This window comes from Heliconius melpomene, chromosome 1, assembly GCF_056956725.1.
Source record: "Heliconius melpomene rosina isolate 202511_hmr_F chromosome 1, ASM5695672v1, whole genome shotgun sequence".
NCBI classification, from domain to species: domain Eukaryota; kingdom Metazoa; phylum Arthropoda; class Insecta; order Lepidoptera; family Nymphalidae; genus Heliconius; species Heliconius melpomene.
Genome location: NC_140389.1, coordinates 16,267,378 through 16,285,071, shown reverse-complemented (window position 1 = coordinate 16,285,071; position 17,694 = coordinate 16,267,378). Strand labels below are relative to the sequence as shown.

The 17,694-nt window shown below is 31.6% G+C and overlaps 1 protein-coding gene across 2 annotated transcripts in view; it reads left to right on the top strand.

Moving 5' to 3' along the window:
• Window positions 1-1,274: 1,274 nt before the first annotated feature.
• The window catches only part of Dyrk2 (Dual-specificity tyrosine phosphorylation-regulated kinase 2), a 41,875-nt gene continuing 25,455 nt past the window's right edge, over window positions 1,275-17,694 (top strand). The window contains exons 1-2 of one of the 2 annotated variants that reach the window (XM_085192042.1): window positions 1,275-1,566; window positions 11,341-11,482. In XM_085192042.1, the coding sequence (XP_085048168.1) occupies window positions 1,552-1,566; window positions 11,341-11,482 (157 nt within the window). In that variant the 5' untranslated portion in view covers window positions 1,275-1,551. Of the gene's footprint in view, window positions 1,567-6,383; window positions 6,526-11,340; window positions 11,483-17,694 lie in introns of those variants that run through there. The other variant, XM_085192033.1, reaches the window with a different exon arrangement.

Sequence of the window (17,694 nt, the reverse complement as noted above, 5' to 3'; positions counted from 1 at the left end):
CCCCAAAAGCAACCCCTTAGAAGTCGAATATTGTAAATTCCCGTCTTAGCGAGCACCTACGTCCTATAAGTAACTCCTTTGCAAAATTTGAGACTCCTAGCACATGTAGTTTCTGTGATTTCGTGATGAGTGAGTGACCTTTCAATTTTATATATATAGATGAATGCGGCGAAGTGGAACGATATCTCACTTTAACTCTGACGGTTACGAGTTCGGCATTTCATCTCTCCGGAAAACAATTTTATATATAAAATACTTTTATTTACTGTAACGATATTGTCCTACGAAGCGCGGCGTTGAGTCCCGCCACTATTCACATGTAAATTCTATCAATCCATGTCCTTCCCCGATATAGGTTTTTTAAAAAAATAAATAAATAAAAATAAAATTTATTAAGGCTTTTCAAATTATTTGAGAACAAAAAAATATATTCAAATTGTTTCATAGACTTTCTAAGTTCAAGTTTGTATAAAAGTATCATTTTTAGCCCGGGGCGGAACAAGGGTGGGCTAGTACGTAATACGTATATAAATCCACTTCAAATATTTCGTTCAAGTCTGTAGTAGTTGGTATTCATTGCTACGTTATACGGAGGTCGCGTTTAAGTAGGTGAAGTGGAGAAAAAATCGAAGCCAGCAAACATGTAGATAGTGCATTGTAGGTAACACAAATATATAAATCTAGCTGGATTACTTGTGTAATTTATAAAGATTTTTTTATTAAAACTATTATGGCGCATGTGTGGTGCAATTCCAGTATTTAATACAAGCGGTGGTTGTGGATTCGATTTCGAATCGAAAGAATGTTTTAAATTAATTACATTAATAAAAGAAATTGCACGCAAAATAATGAGGTGACGAACGAACAGACGGACTAGCGTATCGGCTACCATATAACAAATATTAAATTAAATTTGCGCTCAAAATTTTTTAATGTCTCCAATGCGGCTATTTATATTTTGTAGACATAAAAACTTAAAAATATTTTAAAACAAAAATATTTTACTATGTAGCAGAATACTAAAACTCATAATAATATAATACATTAAAATTCTTTAAGAATTATCCAGGATGTCTAATAACTCTTATTTTTTTATTTATTATCTCATAGCACAACATTGTAAACATGTATGAAAGCATTTATATAACAATATAAATATAAATTATATGTTAAATGGTAACATAAGTTACTTTTCTATTCATATTTCGGATTTGCATCATTTCAGAGGCTAACTGAATTACAGTCGCCAGCCCCGCCCGAGCGCTTCCACCCTTAGTCTCAAACCTCCTTTCCTTCGAAACACTCGTTTGGGAAAATATTGTTTATTTATATAGCAAAAACTATTATATTTTTTTGAACATTAATAATAATTATTACAGACAATAATTAATAATTTATGAATATTTTAAATAGTGTATGTGGCTGTGAGATTTTTGTTATCGAGTGACTTTCTAAAATTAAAAAATAAACTGTCAATAATAATTAATACATAAATAGTCAGTATTAACAAAAACCATATCAGTGCAACAAGTGACAGAGACGCCACTCAATATGATCCTTTATGACGTAAGTATTCTGAACCTTAAGGATTGAACAATTTAAAATTTTATAAAATAAATTTTACAATTTTCTCGTTCTACAATGAGAAGATCTATTTTATTTTAGTGTAAAAAATGTAAGGTAATGCTTATTGAATGAAATGAAAAATATTAATTATTCTAATACTTTATGTAGATTTTTCTAGTCTTATTTTGTAAAATTTAATAAAATCCTTTAGTGCTTTTCTTTCTTTACAAGTATTTTTATATATTTTTTAAATATGTAGGTAGGTAGCACGTTTATTATCAATATTGTTTTTTGCAATCCTTTACTATTTTAAAAGCTTTTTTTCTTTCTTACTTCCTTTTTTACTTGTTCTTTATTTTTTACTTTGTTTGTTTCTTCCTCTCGTTCATTCTTTTATCTTCCTCTTATATATTAATAGTTTTTCTTCATATAGTTTTTTTTATACCTATATCTTTTATGATCTACTTGATCATAAAAATGGGGCACACAGGAACACAAAGGAACACAAATGGAGCAGTATAAAAATACTATCGTCACAAATAGACCTCACGTGTCCACAGTCTATAGTCAGCCCGAGGATTTATTAACTACATAAGGGCTTAGTTCCGCTCAATGACTTTACGTATCATGAAACTGATCTGGAGATAGACTTTTTAATTTAATATCCCCACTAGAAGGAAAAATAATTAAATTTTCTTAATATATTTTTTTCCAAGTAAGGCAATGAAATCCATAATTGCCATCATATTATTATTATTAACAATTTCGTATTCAATAACATTATTTGTTCAATTATAATGAATATATGTAAATAAAAAGATATTATAATACATTTTTCATAGTTATGTTTTTTTTACTCATTATACTTATTACTTTTTACTTATTAGTTGGTATAGATAAATCTGATGTAAACTCAACCAAGATATTCGTAGCTGCGTAGAACGTATGAGGGCTACGTTCGTAGCATAATGCAGCTATAGAATATCTATGTAGATTATTAAATTCATATATCTAATTTGCCTCTATGGCGGTTGAGGAGTTATTGGGTCTATAGATTTTAGTGTATTCATTAAAATCATTATCTTTAAATTATCTTTTTTTTTAAAACAGAGCTAACTCTGACTTAATAATAACGGTGGTTATATTCTTTAATATCAATATAGGGAATGTATTGTTTTAAGAAGAAAAGATCTTCTGTCCTCTAATCAATTTTCTACTTTCTTTTCATTTTATAAATACCAATTGATATTTTATTAGTTTTACTTTTTAATTTAACTAGTAGTTCCCGAGATAAGTGTGTACAAACAAGCTCTTTACCGTAATAAAATTAGTACGCGTAAATACGTAGTGAAATATTACTAGTATAAATTTAATAATTTTATAAAAATAAAAGACAAAAGTATGGTCATCATATCGCTCGCTAGAATACATGTTGGATAATAATCTTAAATTCTAAGTAATAAAGCATGCACCAAAGGAAGTAAAACTAAATGAAAATACCTGAAATCAACATTGCATGGTTTCTCTGCATACATTTGCAGCTTGTAAGGCTTCGTATCGTTACCTTGTATATAAGTTCAAGTTCACCGGATCACCGTATAAACAAGTCGAGGACGAAACTAGTAATTGTACACAACTAGCTAGCTATGAAGCTAGTTTGTTTTATTTATTACTTGAAAGAAAACTTTATTACTTTAAACATTATATGGGGCCGTCGTAGCACAGTGTCTGACTCTACGTGATGGTTGTGAGTTCGTTCTCTGCTCGTGGAAATGATGGTTACTATGTTCTCTTCGCCTGCCCTGCCGTATATAGTAAACAGCGTGAAGCGTTTTATTTTTATTATTATATTATTATAATTCTTTCCTCTACAGACGTAGACAGTCGAAATACAATCTTCTAGGTTGTATTTCGACTGTCTACGTCTGTAGAGGAAAGAATTCACCTAAAACCTGTGGTTATGAAAAACTAAAACTTACATTATTCATTACATTATACACATACATAATATAATTATTAATTTAATAATTATTAATTTTTTACTCTTCCTTATAATTCTTGAAATATTGGGTGATAAGCTCGCGGTGGTAACGCCTTTTGTATGAAAACCTAACAATGCTTATTAAAACAATAAACGTTTTATCGTTCATATATCTAAATGTCTACGAAAATGTCTCCTATACCTAAATGTTTACAATGTGTCTGGCAAAGATAATACCGTACATGAGAGTGTATACGAGAAGAGTCACTTCGTTTTTTTGTTTAGATTGTATTCTGTAAGATTTTTTACTTTCTATATATTTTCATACTCGTATATACGTATGTATATGTCTTACGTTTTAATATAGTAACGCAACGTAGAGTTCCGCCAATGAACACATGAATGCCTCAACAATTTGGCGGAAAATAAAGAACGGAGTGTCCTAACACTAGGTAAAAATTCTTTTGTGATCTTATCAAATATTTTGAATACTTTTAAAGTGCTATACGCTATTCTAGACAAAAAGTAGAGACATAAAATTATGGTTTAGTGCTAAAAAATATACGTCGCTAAAATATATATCTGTATACTTCATTATAATCATCGTGGTTTTGTGGAAAAAATATAAATTTTATATACTTTTCATTAAGTTATTCAGTAAGTTATTAAAAATGGTTAAAGTTTAATAAAAAAGTCTCCAATTGTCTGATTCCAGATTTGGATATTTATTAAGAAACAAAAGGTACTTTAACATTGAAATGTGAATGATTTACTGCATTTTCATGATTTTTAAACAATAATTGGCTTAACAATAACTGTATTCAGCCATAGCCGATCGAAGAGGTCTCTGACGAAGCCACCGTGACGTCACCCAGTTGACGTACGACGTATTATATAAGTATAGTAATAAAACAGCTATTAGTGCTTATGTAGGAGAATGTTATCACCCCGCTGTACGCCCTGCGAGAGTGAGGGCTGCGTGATAAGCAGTAGCGAGCAGGTCTTTGCACGTTCTATGTAGAATAACTAATAATGAATAATGTGCTTGGATATTTATATTAAATGTAATTATTAATATGTAAATAAATTATGAGAGATATTATACATTGCATTGGTTTAAATCTACAAACCTCTTTTTTTAAATATGGAACATTCATTGAGTTTAAAACATTATTATATGAATATAAAAAATGTATAAGGCAAAAAAGGCCTAAAGCATTGAGTTCTGCCACTCAACACACAATGTCTCCAGAATTCGTTGAAAGTGGGGAATGGAGTGACTTAACAGTAGGTTCCCAGGATCCCCCTGCCTACTCTAATATGTGTGAGATACAATTTGAACCTCACATACCCAAAAAAAGAGGCGCATATTATTAACAACACAGAACATCTTATAAATACACTGTATACATATTTAAAAGAAAGGTTTATACTGATATATATATTTTTTGGATACATTTAAAAATATCATATTGCCTTATATTATATACCCACTAATAATAAGTATAATAAAAGAGAATAATCAAAATATAAACGGAAAGCGTTCATCGTTATATATGTTTCCAGATTTTTGTAGTTTTATTTTTAGGTTATTAGATTAAAAGAATAAGAACCTGGGAACCTTGCGTTAAGACACTTCCATTCCCCCATTTTCCGCCGAATAAATAGAATAAGATGTTGTTGGAAAATTCCTAATCTGTTGAAAAAATTAAATTTAAATTCAACTTTAAATCATACTAACAGCCAGATAGAGAGATGATAATTGATTGCATTTGTAACGAAACATATTTATATCTAAATAATGTTACAGAAACTCTATAGTTTGCGTAGTAATCATATTTAAAATAAATTAAATATTATGAATAGAAGTATATGGATTATTTATGTATAAATATTATATTGAAGATACAAGATTCAAGATGGCTATATTTACATTATACTATAATAAAAAATAACAACAAAATGTTCATATAAATTTTCGATATTATTATAAAAGCCATTTGACTCAACAATTCTCCCACACAGTCCTACAAAAATAATTCTTAGAATTACAAGAAATTCTTTATAAAGCCCTCTAGTTCGAAATAAATGTGAATGACTTGAACTTACCAAGAAAACCTTCCAATTATGATACTATAGAAAATGTTTGAAAAGTCCAAAGTATTATTATATTTTTATTTAGAAAAGTGACCTTTCGCGTGACATTTAAGCTCCCATAGCGGTTCAGTGAAGCGTTCGCAACTTGGGCCAAGTCGCCGAAATGAAGGGCAAGTGGGGTTTTAGCGAATAAACACTTTATATCAATTGAATAAAGTTTAAAGTAGATTGTGGGGATGAGATGAAGGTGTGAGGCTGTGCGGTGCGACGCGGCGCGCGCAGCGTTAAGAGTTATAGGGGTGGCCGTTTCTATTTTATCGATAAAGTTTTTTATCGATATCTGTGAGTTAATGTGTGATAAGTGAATTTAATTTTAATAAACAATTGATAAAATTAATATCGATTGAATCCGTATTAGTCTTCAATCGCTTTTTATTCTATTTATATTAATTTACATAATAATATTAATAATATTTGTTTAGATATGCATGAAAAGAAATACTTTGTTTGTCATTAAATGAGAAATTAAAAAAATAAATTTATAAATTTTAAGACGGATATATCTATGTTTATGCTAACTTATATCTATATTATAATTAAAAATAAATAGATAAATATGTGAATAAATAAACGATATATATTTCCAAAAAATAATTAATCATAATTTAATTTAAAATGTTCCTTGCCGCAGCCATCACCTTCCATCACTACTTGCCATTTCAGCATTCAGTAACCCAAGGATGGGTGTAAAGGGGCGGCCGCAGTTTCGCGGCATCTATTAAATATAAATTAATAAAAACTATTAAAAAACAGTTTAATAATATGTGTTAAGGTGTCTGAGTGAAACAAACATGGGCGTAGACAGTGCTCCTCCTAGACCTGTAAGTCATTTCTCATATATTTACGGTATAAGTCTTTATTTTTATGTCCTCGCTTTGTTTTAACCGGATGTTTCGAGCTTTCGTCTTTTTTAGAGGACGATTTAAAAAAAATCATTGAGGATTGAAGTTTCTATATAAGAATAGCGCATATTCTATAGTTTTGTTTTGTCAAAGTAAAAAGGAATTACTACAGTAATTAAGACTTTAATGACAAGAAATTTTAATTTTTGCTTCATAATAAACATAAAAGCTCTTATATTTTCGTTTAAAAGCTTACCTTTTTCATATAAAACAGTTTGTTTAAACATAGTGGTAATGTAATGATATGAATGTTCTTCAGTAGATATATTTGTAATTAAACGTATAAAATAAATAGTTTTGTTAAATATATTAATAAGTAATAAACCTAATATAGCGTATTTAGTTTCAATGGACTCTATTGATCTGTTAGAGCGTTGCATGCCCAATATATGAATATGTTAATTGCCGTTATCTACTCTGTGTACTTCTTCCACATACAACAATGAATAAATCAACAATGTTTAATTATAAAAAAATAAAAACATTTATCTAGCCATTTTAAGTTTAAATTATTTTTCAAAAACGCAAAAACTCTTATTTAAAAATAATAAAAAAATCTATTCAGAACACATCTTTTGATGTATTTTATATTACCGTAGATTTTTATCGGAATAAATTGAAGGATTGCCGCGGGGTAAAGGGTAAAAGGGATGAAAATTTATTTACGTAGGTCGAATGTAGGGACATACCACAATTGTATAATTATTTTATGATTCTTTGTTATTCGTATAACATAGAAAATAAATAACTTCATATAAGAAAAAAAAAGAAGATAAATGCTGTGGAGATGCCATGAGTCCGCAGTAAAAATATACACTGCTAAGGAGCTTTTCTTCACGTTTTTTTAAATAAAATACATTTTCCTAAATATTTTACAAATATTTACATTAGTATTTTACATTAGTGTTACTCTCTTTACTTGTAGTGAAGAAATAATAAAATACAATTTAATTAATCAGCTTCACGCAGTATCCCGCACACAACACGGTAGGCAGAGGGACCAAGTGTTACGACACTCCGTTTCCCACTTTCCACCTTGACAACAGAATGAAGGAATGGAAATATAAATTTAAGTAAATATTTCATTTCCTCGAGTGGGCATCGAACCCACAACCAGTTTACAGTCACACTTTATGCCACTGCGCCACGACTGGCCTCAAAATAAAATATATATAATACAAAGACGTAGAGATATACTTCTAATTGTTACCAAACTTTGCTAATCCTGAAGGGTGAGCTGGAACTCCGCCCAACTCAAATGTTTGTTGATAAAATTTAATTTTCTATTCTAAAAGCATTCTCGAAGATATTAAAAGGAATATTCATTATTGTTTATTGGGTAAATTACTCGTAAAACTTTTAAAGTAATTTTTGGTCTGTTTTTACTGTTATATTATATTTTATGTCTTCATGCTACGGCTACGTATACATACCACTAGCCTGGTGTTAAAACATTTCGCATTCTATTTATAAATGCTCATGGCGAAGTTTGTAAGTTCGATTCCCATTTGGGTAATAGTTTCTCTAATCATGATTATTGTTTAAATGTATATAAATTTACATATTCGTACATACCATATATTTGTATACTCAATATATAAGCAAATCTTTATTTAAACTCATTTTACCTTCGTCTTTGTGACGCATTCAGGGCGCGCTTATTTGACGCAAACAATATTTATTTAAACCCCACCGATTACATATCTTAAAACATATATTATAACAAGTATTTGACTTTCAAATACAACATACAATAGGTAATATATATACGGAATTGAGCTAGTAGAATAAAATGTTAAACGAAGCTAAGAGAAGCGTCTACGGCGTGGATCCTTTAGCCTTGCTGGTAAAATTGAGCCTTTAATTGGAGCCTTGATGGTAAAATTTTTCATTAAAAATTTTATCCTTATTATATGTTTTTGTGATCTTAATAGGATGTACGTAAAATGTTCAACATCATCATCATCATGATAAAATGTTAGATTTTTGAAAATATCTTTTGTTTTCAAAAATGTTACATCAAAAGTGTTATTTATATGACCGAAGATTCTTAATTTTATATGCATATAAAACACTTCGTATTTGAGACGTTTGTAACTGCGTTCCAACCACAATTAGTTTTTTACGAGAGTACAACCGTGATCCAAAGCTTTAAGAAGAACTTATATTTTTTACAAACGCGCTTGCTATTTACGGATTTTTATATAAAGGGCTTGTGTGGTTGAATGCGCTTATCTCAGAAATTACTGGTCACAAAAACCTCTTTTTGTGTTTGATAGTCCATCTATTAAAGAAGTTTATAGGCTGTATAATAAAACATGAAACATTTCGGTACAAATAGACACAGGTACAAGGGGTGGGTAACCCATTATACCTGTGGGGACTTCTCGCAGTATGTGCATACTATTTTAAGATATTTCCATTTGACCATGGGCGCAAATAAAAGCCAATCGGAATCCTACATACTGCATAGCATTGGCGAGGAAATGAAAATATTAAATATTTCATTTTCCTCGATTGGGAATTGAACCCACCACCAGTGGCACGACTGGCCTCGCGGTGTTAATATAGATATTATACTTTCTGTTCCTTTAAATTCCACGTCCCCTGCACAGTTTCACGGTTATATAACGACCTCAGCGAAGCTCGCAGACGCCACTCCACTTTGACCTCAGTCTTCTCTTATAGAGTGCAGCGCGTACTGCGGAGATGTCAAAGCTAATCTAGTTTTTTATACGAGATGCTGTCTTTTTGAAGATGCACCTTTTATGTGGAATATAGAGGTAACGGCGTCGGCGTGAGTTAGAGGTAAATGAAAGAAAAAAAACAGAAATAACTTGTAATAAAAAAAATTAAAAATATTGGCAAGAAGAGACGATCTACCAAAATTATTTATGCCAGTTTCTTGGCATTAACAGGAAGCTAGAGGTAGTTAGTTGGAGGCAATTTATGTTTTTGTAAGTAATGTTTATCCAATGAATCGCGTGCGACATGCGATTTTAGGCAACATTCATCATTAATTGAGCATAATTTTAATGCAGCAGTCGATTTTATTAGCCCAGACAGAAAGAAGGAAAGCAGCTTGACAATTTTTCCCGCATATCAGGGTAGGGAAAGGGAATGCAGTGTTAAGACTCTCCGTTGTACAGTTACTGTTCGCAATTCAAAGTCAAAAGAAAATATTTAAAAATACCTTTTAGAAAACGTATAAAAATTGAATATGGCGGGATTTCAACCCACACCTATTTGGAAAACATTTAGGCGGTTTGACCAACTAAGCCATACGTTCTCATCGAGCTACGTCGGAATTCTTATTCTTATACTGTTTAACAAAGATTCAAAACTGTTTTTTCTATTAATCTATTAAGTTAAAATATTGCGTTAATTTTGGTATATCTTTATAAGGGTTTCTTTTTTCGATTGAGTTATGGAACCCTAAAAATACAGGTAGTTTCTTCTCTAGAGATTTATGACAATAACGGTAAAACAGCAGTATTTTCTTGATTATTGTACAATGTTCATACAGAAAGAAATGAGCGCGGCTCGTACTCCGGGGAAATTGTATGAAATGTTTTCTTTTCATTGATTTGTCGCAATAAAGAATGTGATAGCAATCTGATAGCATCTGTATCAAAGGGCTTTTGTGTTTTTTTAGTCCCAAAACTGTGGGCCATTTTGACGATATTTTTCTAACAATATTCAGATTTATTATAATTGTTTATCAACTTCAAATAGGAGTTGGTTATCATTTCGCGTATTTTTTTCTTTTTCTTTGCGTGTACATGCTATTATTTTTAATATTATTGGTATTATTTTGATAAAATAGTATTGCATCGTTTCCTGTAAATCCAAGGATGGAAATAAATCAAGTTATTCTTAAATTAAATTAAAAATCACCGTCGTGGTGCAGCGGCATACCGTCTGATTGGAGATGCGACAGCTGTGGGTTCGATTCCTTCTTGAAGAAATTAATTATCTTTATCGTACCAGAGCGAAGAGTTCTGGTAGAAATACAAAACACGGAGTTGAGTTTCGCCACTCAACACGCAATGTTTTGAATTGAAAAGAAAATATCGTAGTGTAAGATAAAAAAAGTTTTTATCTAACGTGTAGCTTATAAAATTATTTTTTTCAAAATATTTCATATTACGGAGAAAGATGTACTTATTTTAAAGTTTACGACCTCTTTTAAAGTTAGAAGTTGTTAGTTATCGATATTGCAAGTCGTTTAGTAAGTTTTAATAGAGGTTAGCTTTTACAGTAAAGTCCTTAAGAAGTTCTAGACAATGAACTTTCCTAGTTGGTGTAGTGATGACGTCTAAGATACATTTATTTCAATTGTGGCAGCTCTAAATTGAAAAATATATACCAAATTAAATCTGCTTCACGCTGTATCCCGCACACAGCAGGGTATAAAATATGTTTGGTCGTTGCAGGTCAGTTCTTTATAGAACTCGTATACGACATAACGTTGTCTGAGCGTTTATTTTATTTTGAGGAGTTAATGAACGAATCAAATACATAGGAGGGAGACCCCTTTAGTATCAATATAAATTACTTTATTTCAGATTTTTTCCTTTATTTTTACTGCAAGATCTCATTTTTTGCCAAATTTCATAATAGTAAGCACGCAAATACCTTGTAGGTCTTGATTACCCATTGAATCAAGCTGACAAACTTGCGGAATAATGCATTCATTTTGATTTAGAAAATTATAATTACCTTCCATTCCAGCTCCAACTGGAAGCTGGCTCCGGCGACGGCCCTGGACCTCCAGTCAACAACAACACTGAGGGCGCGGTCGCGAGCCCTCCCAGGGACGATAACCACAATGCGCAGCTTACCACTACTCGGGCGACGCCTCTTACTCCTTCAGGTTAGACATTATGCCTCTAGAATTCGGCAAACATAATAGGTTCCCTCTGCCTCCCTTGCTATATAAAAAATAAATATTTTTTAGTTTATTAGCATCTATACTATAACAATAAATAATGGACGTACAAATAATAAAATTGATGTTGGTGTCGGCAGAAGCTCAGTTCCCATCGCTGGTATTCTTGCGCGGTGCGTGGTGATATTAAAAATAAAGTATGTAAAGAGGAGACTACGGCGTATTACTCTAGAGGGCGGCGAAAGTAATAACATTATATTATTAAATTATGAAATATATTAATATATTGGTGTTTTCGTCAGTTCCATCACTAAATAAACATATTTTAGGTTATACTTTTAAAATAAAATAAGATCGTAGAAACTGACTGTGCTAGTCAGTTTTGTTATTTTCAATTACTCCGTCTGGTAGATAAAGCCTGGCATCGAGGCAAAAATTGGGAAATCCAGTGTTCTAACACTATGTTTCCTGTGCGTACCGTGCTATGCGATCTTATACATATTTTTTATAAAAACTTTATTGTTTTATTATTGAGTATTCAGTTAACCGCCACCATTTTCAAGACATGCGCGTTGAGTGGCAGGATGATAGTAATCCTTATACAAGTACAAGTGAAATAAATTGTTTTAATCAAAACGATCAAACAGGTCGATGTTTGAATAGCTTAAATAACAATTGGACGACGCGACCGACGACGTGAAAGCAATTTATGGATTTTGTCAACTTTTTTTGTTGCCGGCAACATTTCATAATAAAATAAATTGACCTTCTTCCTTATAAGCAAATAATATAATAAGACAGAACTAAAATAAAATATAAATATTATATCTATTTATCATTTAGTTTGAATCGAGTTTCAAATACATAAAACAATGTCAAATTTTTTTAGTGTCTTCACGTGTTGAGTACTGGATCTTCGCTCCGTACTATATCTTGTTAGTCAGATAGGGCACCTGAACTGAGGTAGTTGCAAAGTAGTAGTAGTTGTAGTTGTAAAGGCGACGGTTATAGGTTCAACTCCCACTCCGAGGATTAATTTCCATTTCTTCGTTTTGGTAAAAAGACAACACGACGTAAAGTCACTCGCCATTCAATACGCAATGTCTCGAAAATGGTGTGGAAAGGGGGGAACTGAATATCTTAACATTATCTTCCCTTTCCCCACCCCACGCTATAGGCGGACATAACAAAAGAACATCTAAATTATATATTTAAAAAACTTCACTAATGAGAATTGGCCCACAAATATCGTTTTCACTCAAGCGTATCTCTCCTACGCTACGCCCCGGCGGCGTCTACTTTGAAACTTAATTATAATTTAAGTGGTTTCCTCTTGGTTTCATAAACCGAACTACATTTTATATAAGGGCAAATAGGCTTAATTTTAAATTATTGAATTAGTTTCATGTTAATTGTGATTTATGCTTGTTACTAAAGTTCATTTTAGAAGTATCATAATTAGAAGAGACTCTGGAGCTCTCTTGTTATAATTGAATTATTCATGCTTCAGAAGTACTATAAGTAATATTACCTTTATTGACCTTCACCTTTTAAATGTATGTAGATATGTGTATGTAAATATTGTCTTTGGACGTCCGTAGAGAGTGAGTTTCATCCACAGAGAGAATCACTCATTTAGTAAGGATTATATTTATGTATGTTCTACATATTAAGTATATTTGAGGGAAGTTATGGCGTATTGGCACGTCGGGCGCCTGTAAACTCGACCGGTTGTGGAATCGATTCCCACTCGAGGAAAAAAAAATAGTTTAATTTGGCAAAGTGTGGCGTAGAGTTCCGTTGGTCGTAACCACTACTAATTTCTAAGTTTCTGTCTGCCTTCTCTGTTATGTGCGGGAAGCTAAAAAACGTAAAGATATTTTTCTTTTTCTTCATCCCTTTCTAGCATTATTAACTAGAAAGCACACTCGACGTTGCTATCCTATCACTTCTCAGTCCACATATAAAAAAGCTCTCGAATCGCTATTTACGAGGAGCTGAAGTAAAGTGTTCTATAAATAACGAATTTCACCCTAAAAGGATTCCAATATAAAGTTCTATTGAACATGGATCAATCCTAACCTTTATCCAGGTAATAAATGGACCGGCCCGTTGACCTATCCCTGACCTATCGAATTCTTATATGGGACTTTACTATATTGACTTTTAGTTGTGTACTAATAAATATTCTATATACGTAGGGACTAAACAGCTAGTAACTCTATAAAACAAGTAAAAAGTAAATTGACAAAGAAATGGGCGATTGTTAAATAAGTTTTATTTTTTTAAAAACTACTCAGAAAGAAACCCATATATTATATAAGACAAAAAAATATTGCTTAAAATTTTTTTTTTATAATCTGTGCTCAGAATTGACTAATAAATTACTCAGATGATGAAATTCTACGTTTTGCTTATAACACTTAAAATTTTCCCTCTTTTACGGTTATTTAAATTTAATTTGATTTGCTCCAACATAATTAATTGACTTCTAGCCAAATTTATTTATCTATCAAAGAGTAAAGGATTAGAAAGTTATTTGCATTTTATATTCAGAAGATCACTTAGATTATATTGCTACTCTAACATTTGTTTTAACAGTGATTAAATTTGAAAGTTATTAGATCTTATTGTTTGCAAGTTTAAGTTTATAGTTTAATTAACTCGGTCCAATATTTAGTAAAAATTCTTAAAATTTTCAATTTTTTTTCAGCTTCAGGTAGGTAGAGACTACTTAGAGGTACTTCCTGTAGAGTAACAATCCTGAAATTGGTACGGAACCCTCGGTAGGCGAGTCCAACTGGCACTTGACCGGATTTATTTATACTTTCAATATAGTAAAAATGAAGCGATGTTAGATTTCGCCATTCTCCTCCTCCTCTCTTCAGACGAGCTTAATTTAGAAGAGGGTAGTTTATTAAAAACTATAAATATATCGTTATAAAAATATAACGTTTAAATATAAAAAAAATGTAAACATAAATAAATATATTTATTATAATGAATTCCGTTCCGTTGAGCAGCGTGAACCAGTGAACTCTACGATACGCGCATTAGTGCGTTCTGTTTAACGTGAATGAAGCTCTTACTTTCATTTCGTGCAAATTGAAAACTCCATTTGAAACTATGCTTCAACTTCATTTTAAAGGTCAAAACGATTATTATTTTTTTGTTAAAGCAAATTCGTTAAATTGCTAGGTGATGTTTTTTTGGAGACATTGAAAATGTAGTGATGGAACTCAACGACTACCCTCTGTCTTGTTATCGGAGCAGGATGAGGAAATGAAAATAATTAATTTTCGCGAATGAAAATAAAAAAAAACAATGTCAGGTTTACAGTCAGGCGGTGTATCGCTGATCCACGAATGTTGCTTGTCAGTTATCACTTATGGTTATTTTTATTATTTCTTTATTTGTATCTTATTTTACATATTATATTAAATTCTACGAAGCAGTTAGAATAAAAATAACCATGCATTACTTTTTATATAATATAATTTTTTTTCACACATTGCAGAGTAGGCAAAGGGAATCTGGGAACTTAGTGTTAGGACACTTCCGTTCCCCACCTTCAGCCGAATTCACGAAACATTGAGTTAAATATCTCTACGCCACGATGGGCTCATATACGAGTATGATAAATTAATAACCACATATTTCTTTCATAGTGGAAAAATGAAAGTAATTTAAATATTATAATAATAACATAATATTGAATTTAATTAAACTTCATTGACTCTTTGCATAATTTATGAAACGCAATATAAGTCGGGGTGTTGTGATAGGGAAGTGTGTGTGTATTCAAACGATTTAATTGGCCTATTATTATAATTAAGTTGTTATCAGAATAGCTCGTTTTCAAACGAATGTTGGTGTCGTAATGGGGTCGTGCTTGACTACACGGTGATGGCAGATTCGATCCCCACTATAGGTTTTGATTACGCGGTAAATTTCATACAAAATGCAGCACTATGCATAAACGTGCATAGGTTTTGATTGCGTTAACATAGAAGCTTAATTTTTTCTATGCTTTAAGGGACCATAGATCTAAATATTTGATATAGAGTTCAGATCAATACACGTGACCTCGAGATAAATGCTCTTGACAAACGGACAACGAAGTATAAAGGTTCCGTTTTGTGTGTTTGGGGAACGGAACCCTAAAAAAGAGATATATAACAATTACATTATGATATCTTTTTCATCAGTATTCGTAGCGCAGTGGCAGGCAACGGCTGTACGTTTGATTCCCATTCAGGGTAATGAATTATTTTCATTTCGCTACGAAATTGAGCAGAAAGTGTAAAACAGAGTATCTTACACCGGATTTCCCTATAGCTACTCTACCTATACTTCGGGGAAGCTCATTTAATGTAAGTATTAGTGATGCAAGCTGCATAGCAATTCTTTAACATTATAAAATATGAAATAAATATATATTAAAATGTAAAACTCGAGCTGAATCGTGCCTCGAATATCTAAACAACAATAGACCGCTCTTGAAAATATTATACATATAATACACAACATTACTTTTATGTTATAAATACAAATTCATACAATCGCAGAGTATATATCATCACGAATGTTGTATGGGAGTATTTTCTATGAATTTCAATGTTTTCAAATATCTTTTCTCTGTAATTTAAATATCTCTTTGTTGTCTGTCTGTTCGTCTGTCAGCCCCTTTTTCTCAAGAGGTATCAAGCTGAAATCATTGTCTATAAGATTTATAAATTAAATAAGTAATTCTATGTTAACGCAATCAAAAGATAAGAGCGTTTATACTTAGTTTTTACCGCATTTTGTATATTAAATTAATCTATGGGCCACTTGGCACAGACTTGGAGTTATGAAGAGAGAACTTACAGTAAGACTAAGACTTAAGACTAAAAGAAAAAAACCGAAAAATGAAAATTGTTAGATATATATTTGTAGGAGATTGCTCGCAAATGACTCTTATTGGACCTGTGGGCTCCACTGTGGGTTAATGCAAGCAGGAATAACGCAGCAGATTCGTGACATTCGTCACTAGTCCTTCCTTTCTCCCAAACATCAGAAGACTGAATCATTCTACGATCGTCAAAACATAAGAAGACTACACCATTCCACTATCGTCAACTTCCTCCTTATTTTAAAATCGAACTTCACCCTCACACGTCACGACTCTACTCAAGGCATAAGCCTCCGCGTTATTGGTCAAATTACCTCACTGGTCTAATAAAAGTCATATAGGAGTCTCTTTAACATAAGTCAGCCAATCGTAATTCTACAATAATCAATAATTAGTGTCTTTTCGATCACTTCCTCTGAAGCTATACAAATGTGTTGACACATTGTCATTTTTTACATGAACACAGCCAGTCATATTATAAACAGTTGCTACAGATGATATTAAAGCTAATCATTAAACATCTAAGATAATATAATATCTGTTCTAATCTCTTCCTTCTACATATTCATATTCATATTAAAAGTGTATCCGCTCGCAAACTAAAAGTTCAATGGTATCAATTTTTATAATTGTAGGGGATTCTCAATTATAAAAATTGACACCCTCGTTAGTCATTGTAAATAACAATATAATAAAAAAGCCTCCACAATAGTAAAAAAAAAAATAATAAAAACTATTGAATCTAAAAAAAGTTTCAACCTTAAAAAGAATCCCCCGCCGTAGTCACAAACGTGACAGCGCGCGTGACGCGTGGCGCGGCACGTCCGGGAGCCGGGACCGGATGTAGGTCAACACCGGCTTAATTGGGCCAAGAAAAACAACGTCGCCATCTACAAATGTTAATATTAAAACAATAAGGCCTTTAAGCCATTTCTTGTTTGAGAGGTTAACGTTTGTAACATGTTGTTAATGCGAAGATACGTAGGTATTATCTTATTATGTTTTTGTTTACGTATGTAGATTAAATAATTAGTAATTAATAAGTGAGTTTTTTTCATACAATTATGAGGCCGCAGTGGGACGCTACAGCTGTGAGTTCAATTCCCACTCGGGGTAATGTTTATATTTAAATTATTTTCATAGACAGGCAAGGTGTGGCGTTAACTTCCGTCAATATTTAAAAGTGGAAAACGAAGGATCTTAACACGAGGTTACAAGTACTGTTTGTTATTATATAAAGGATTTTTGTTTTTTTTTATAATATAAATAGCTGTGTGACATCAAGAATATAGTTTATTTAGAA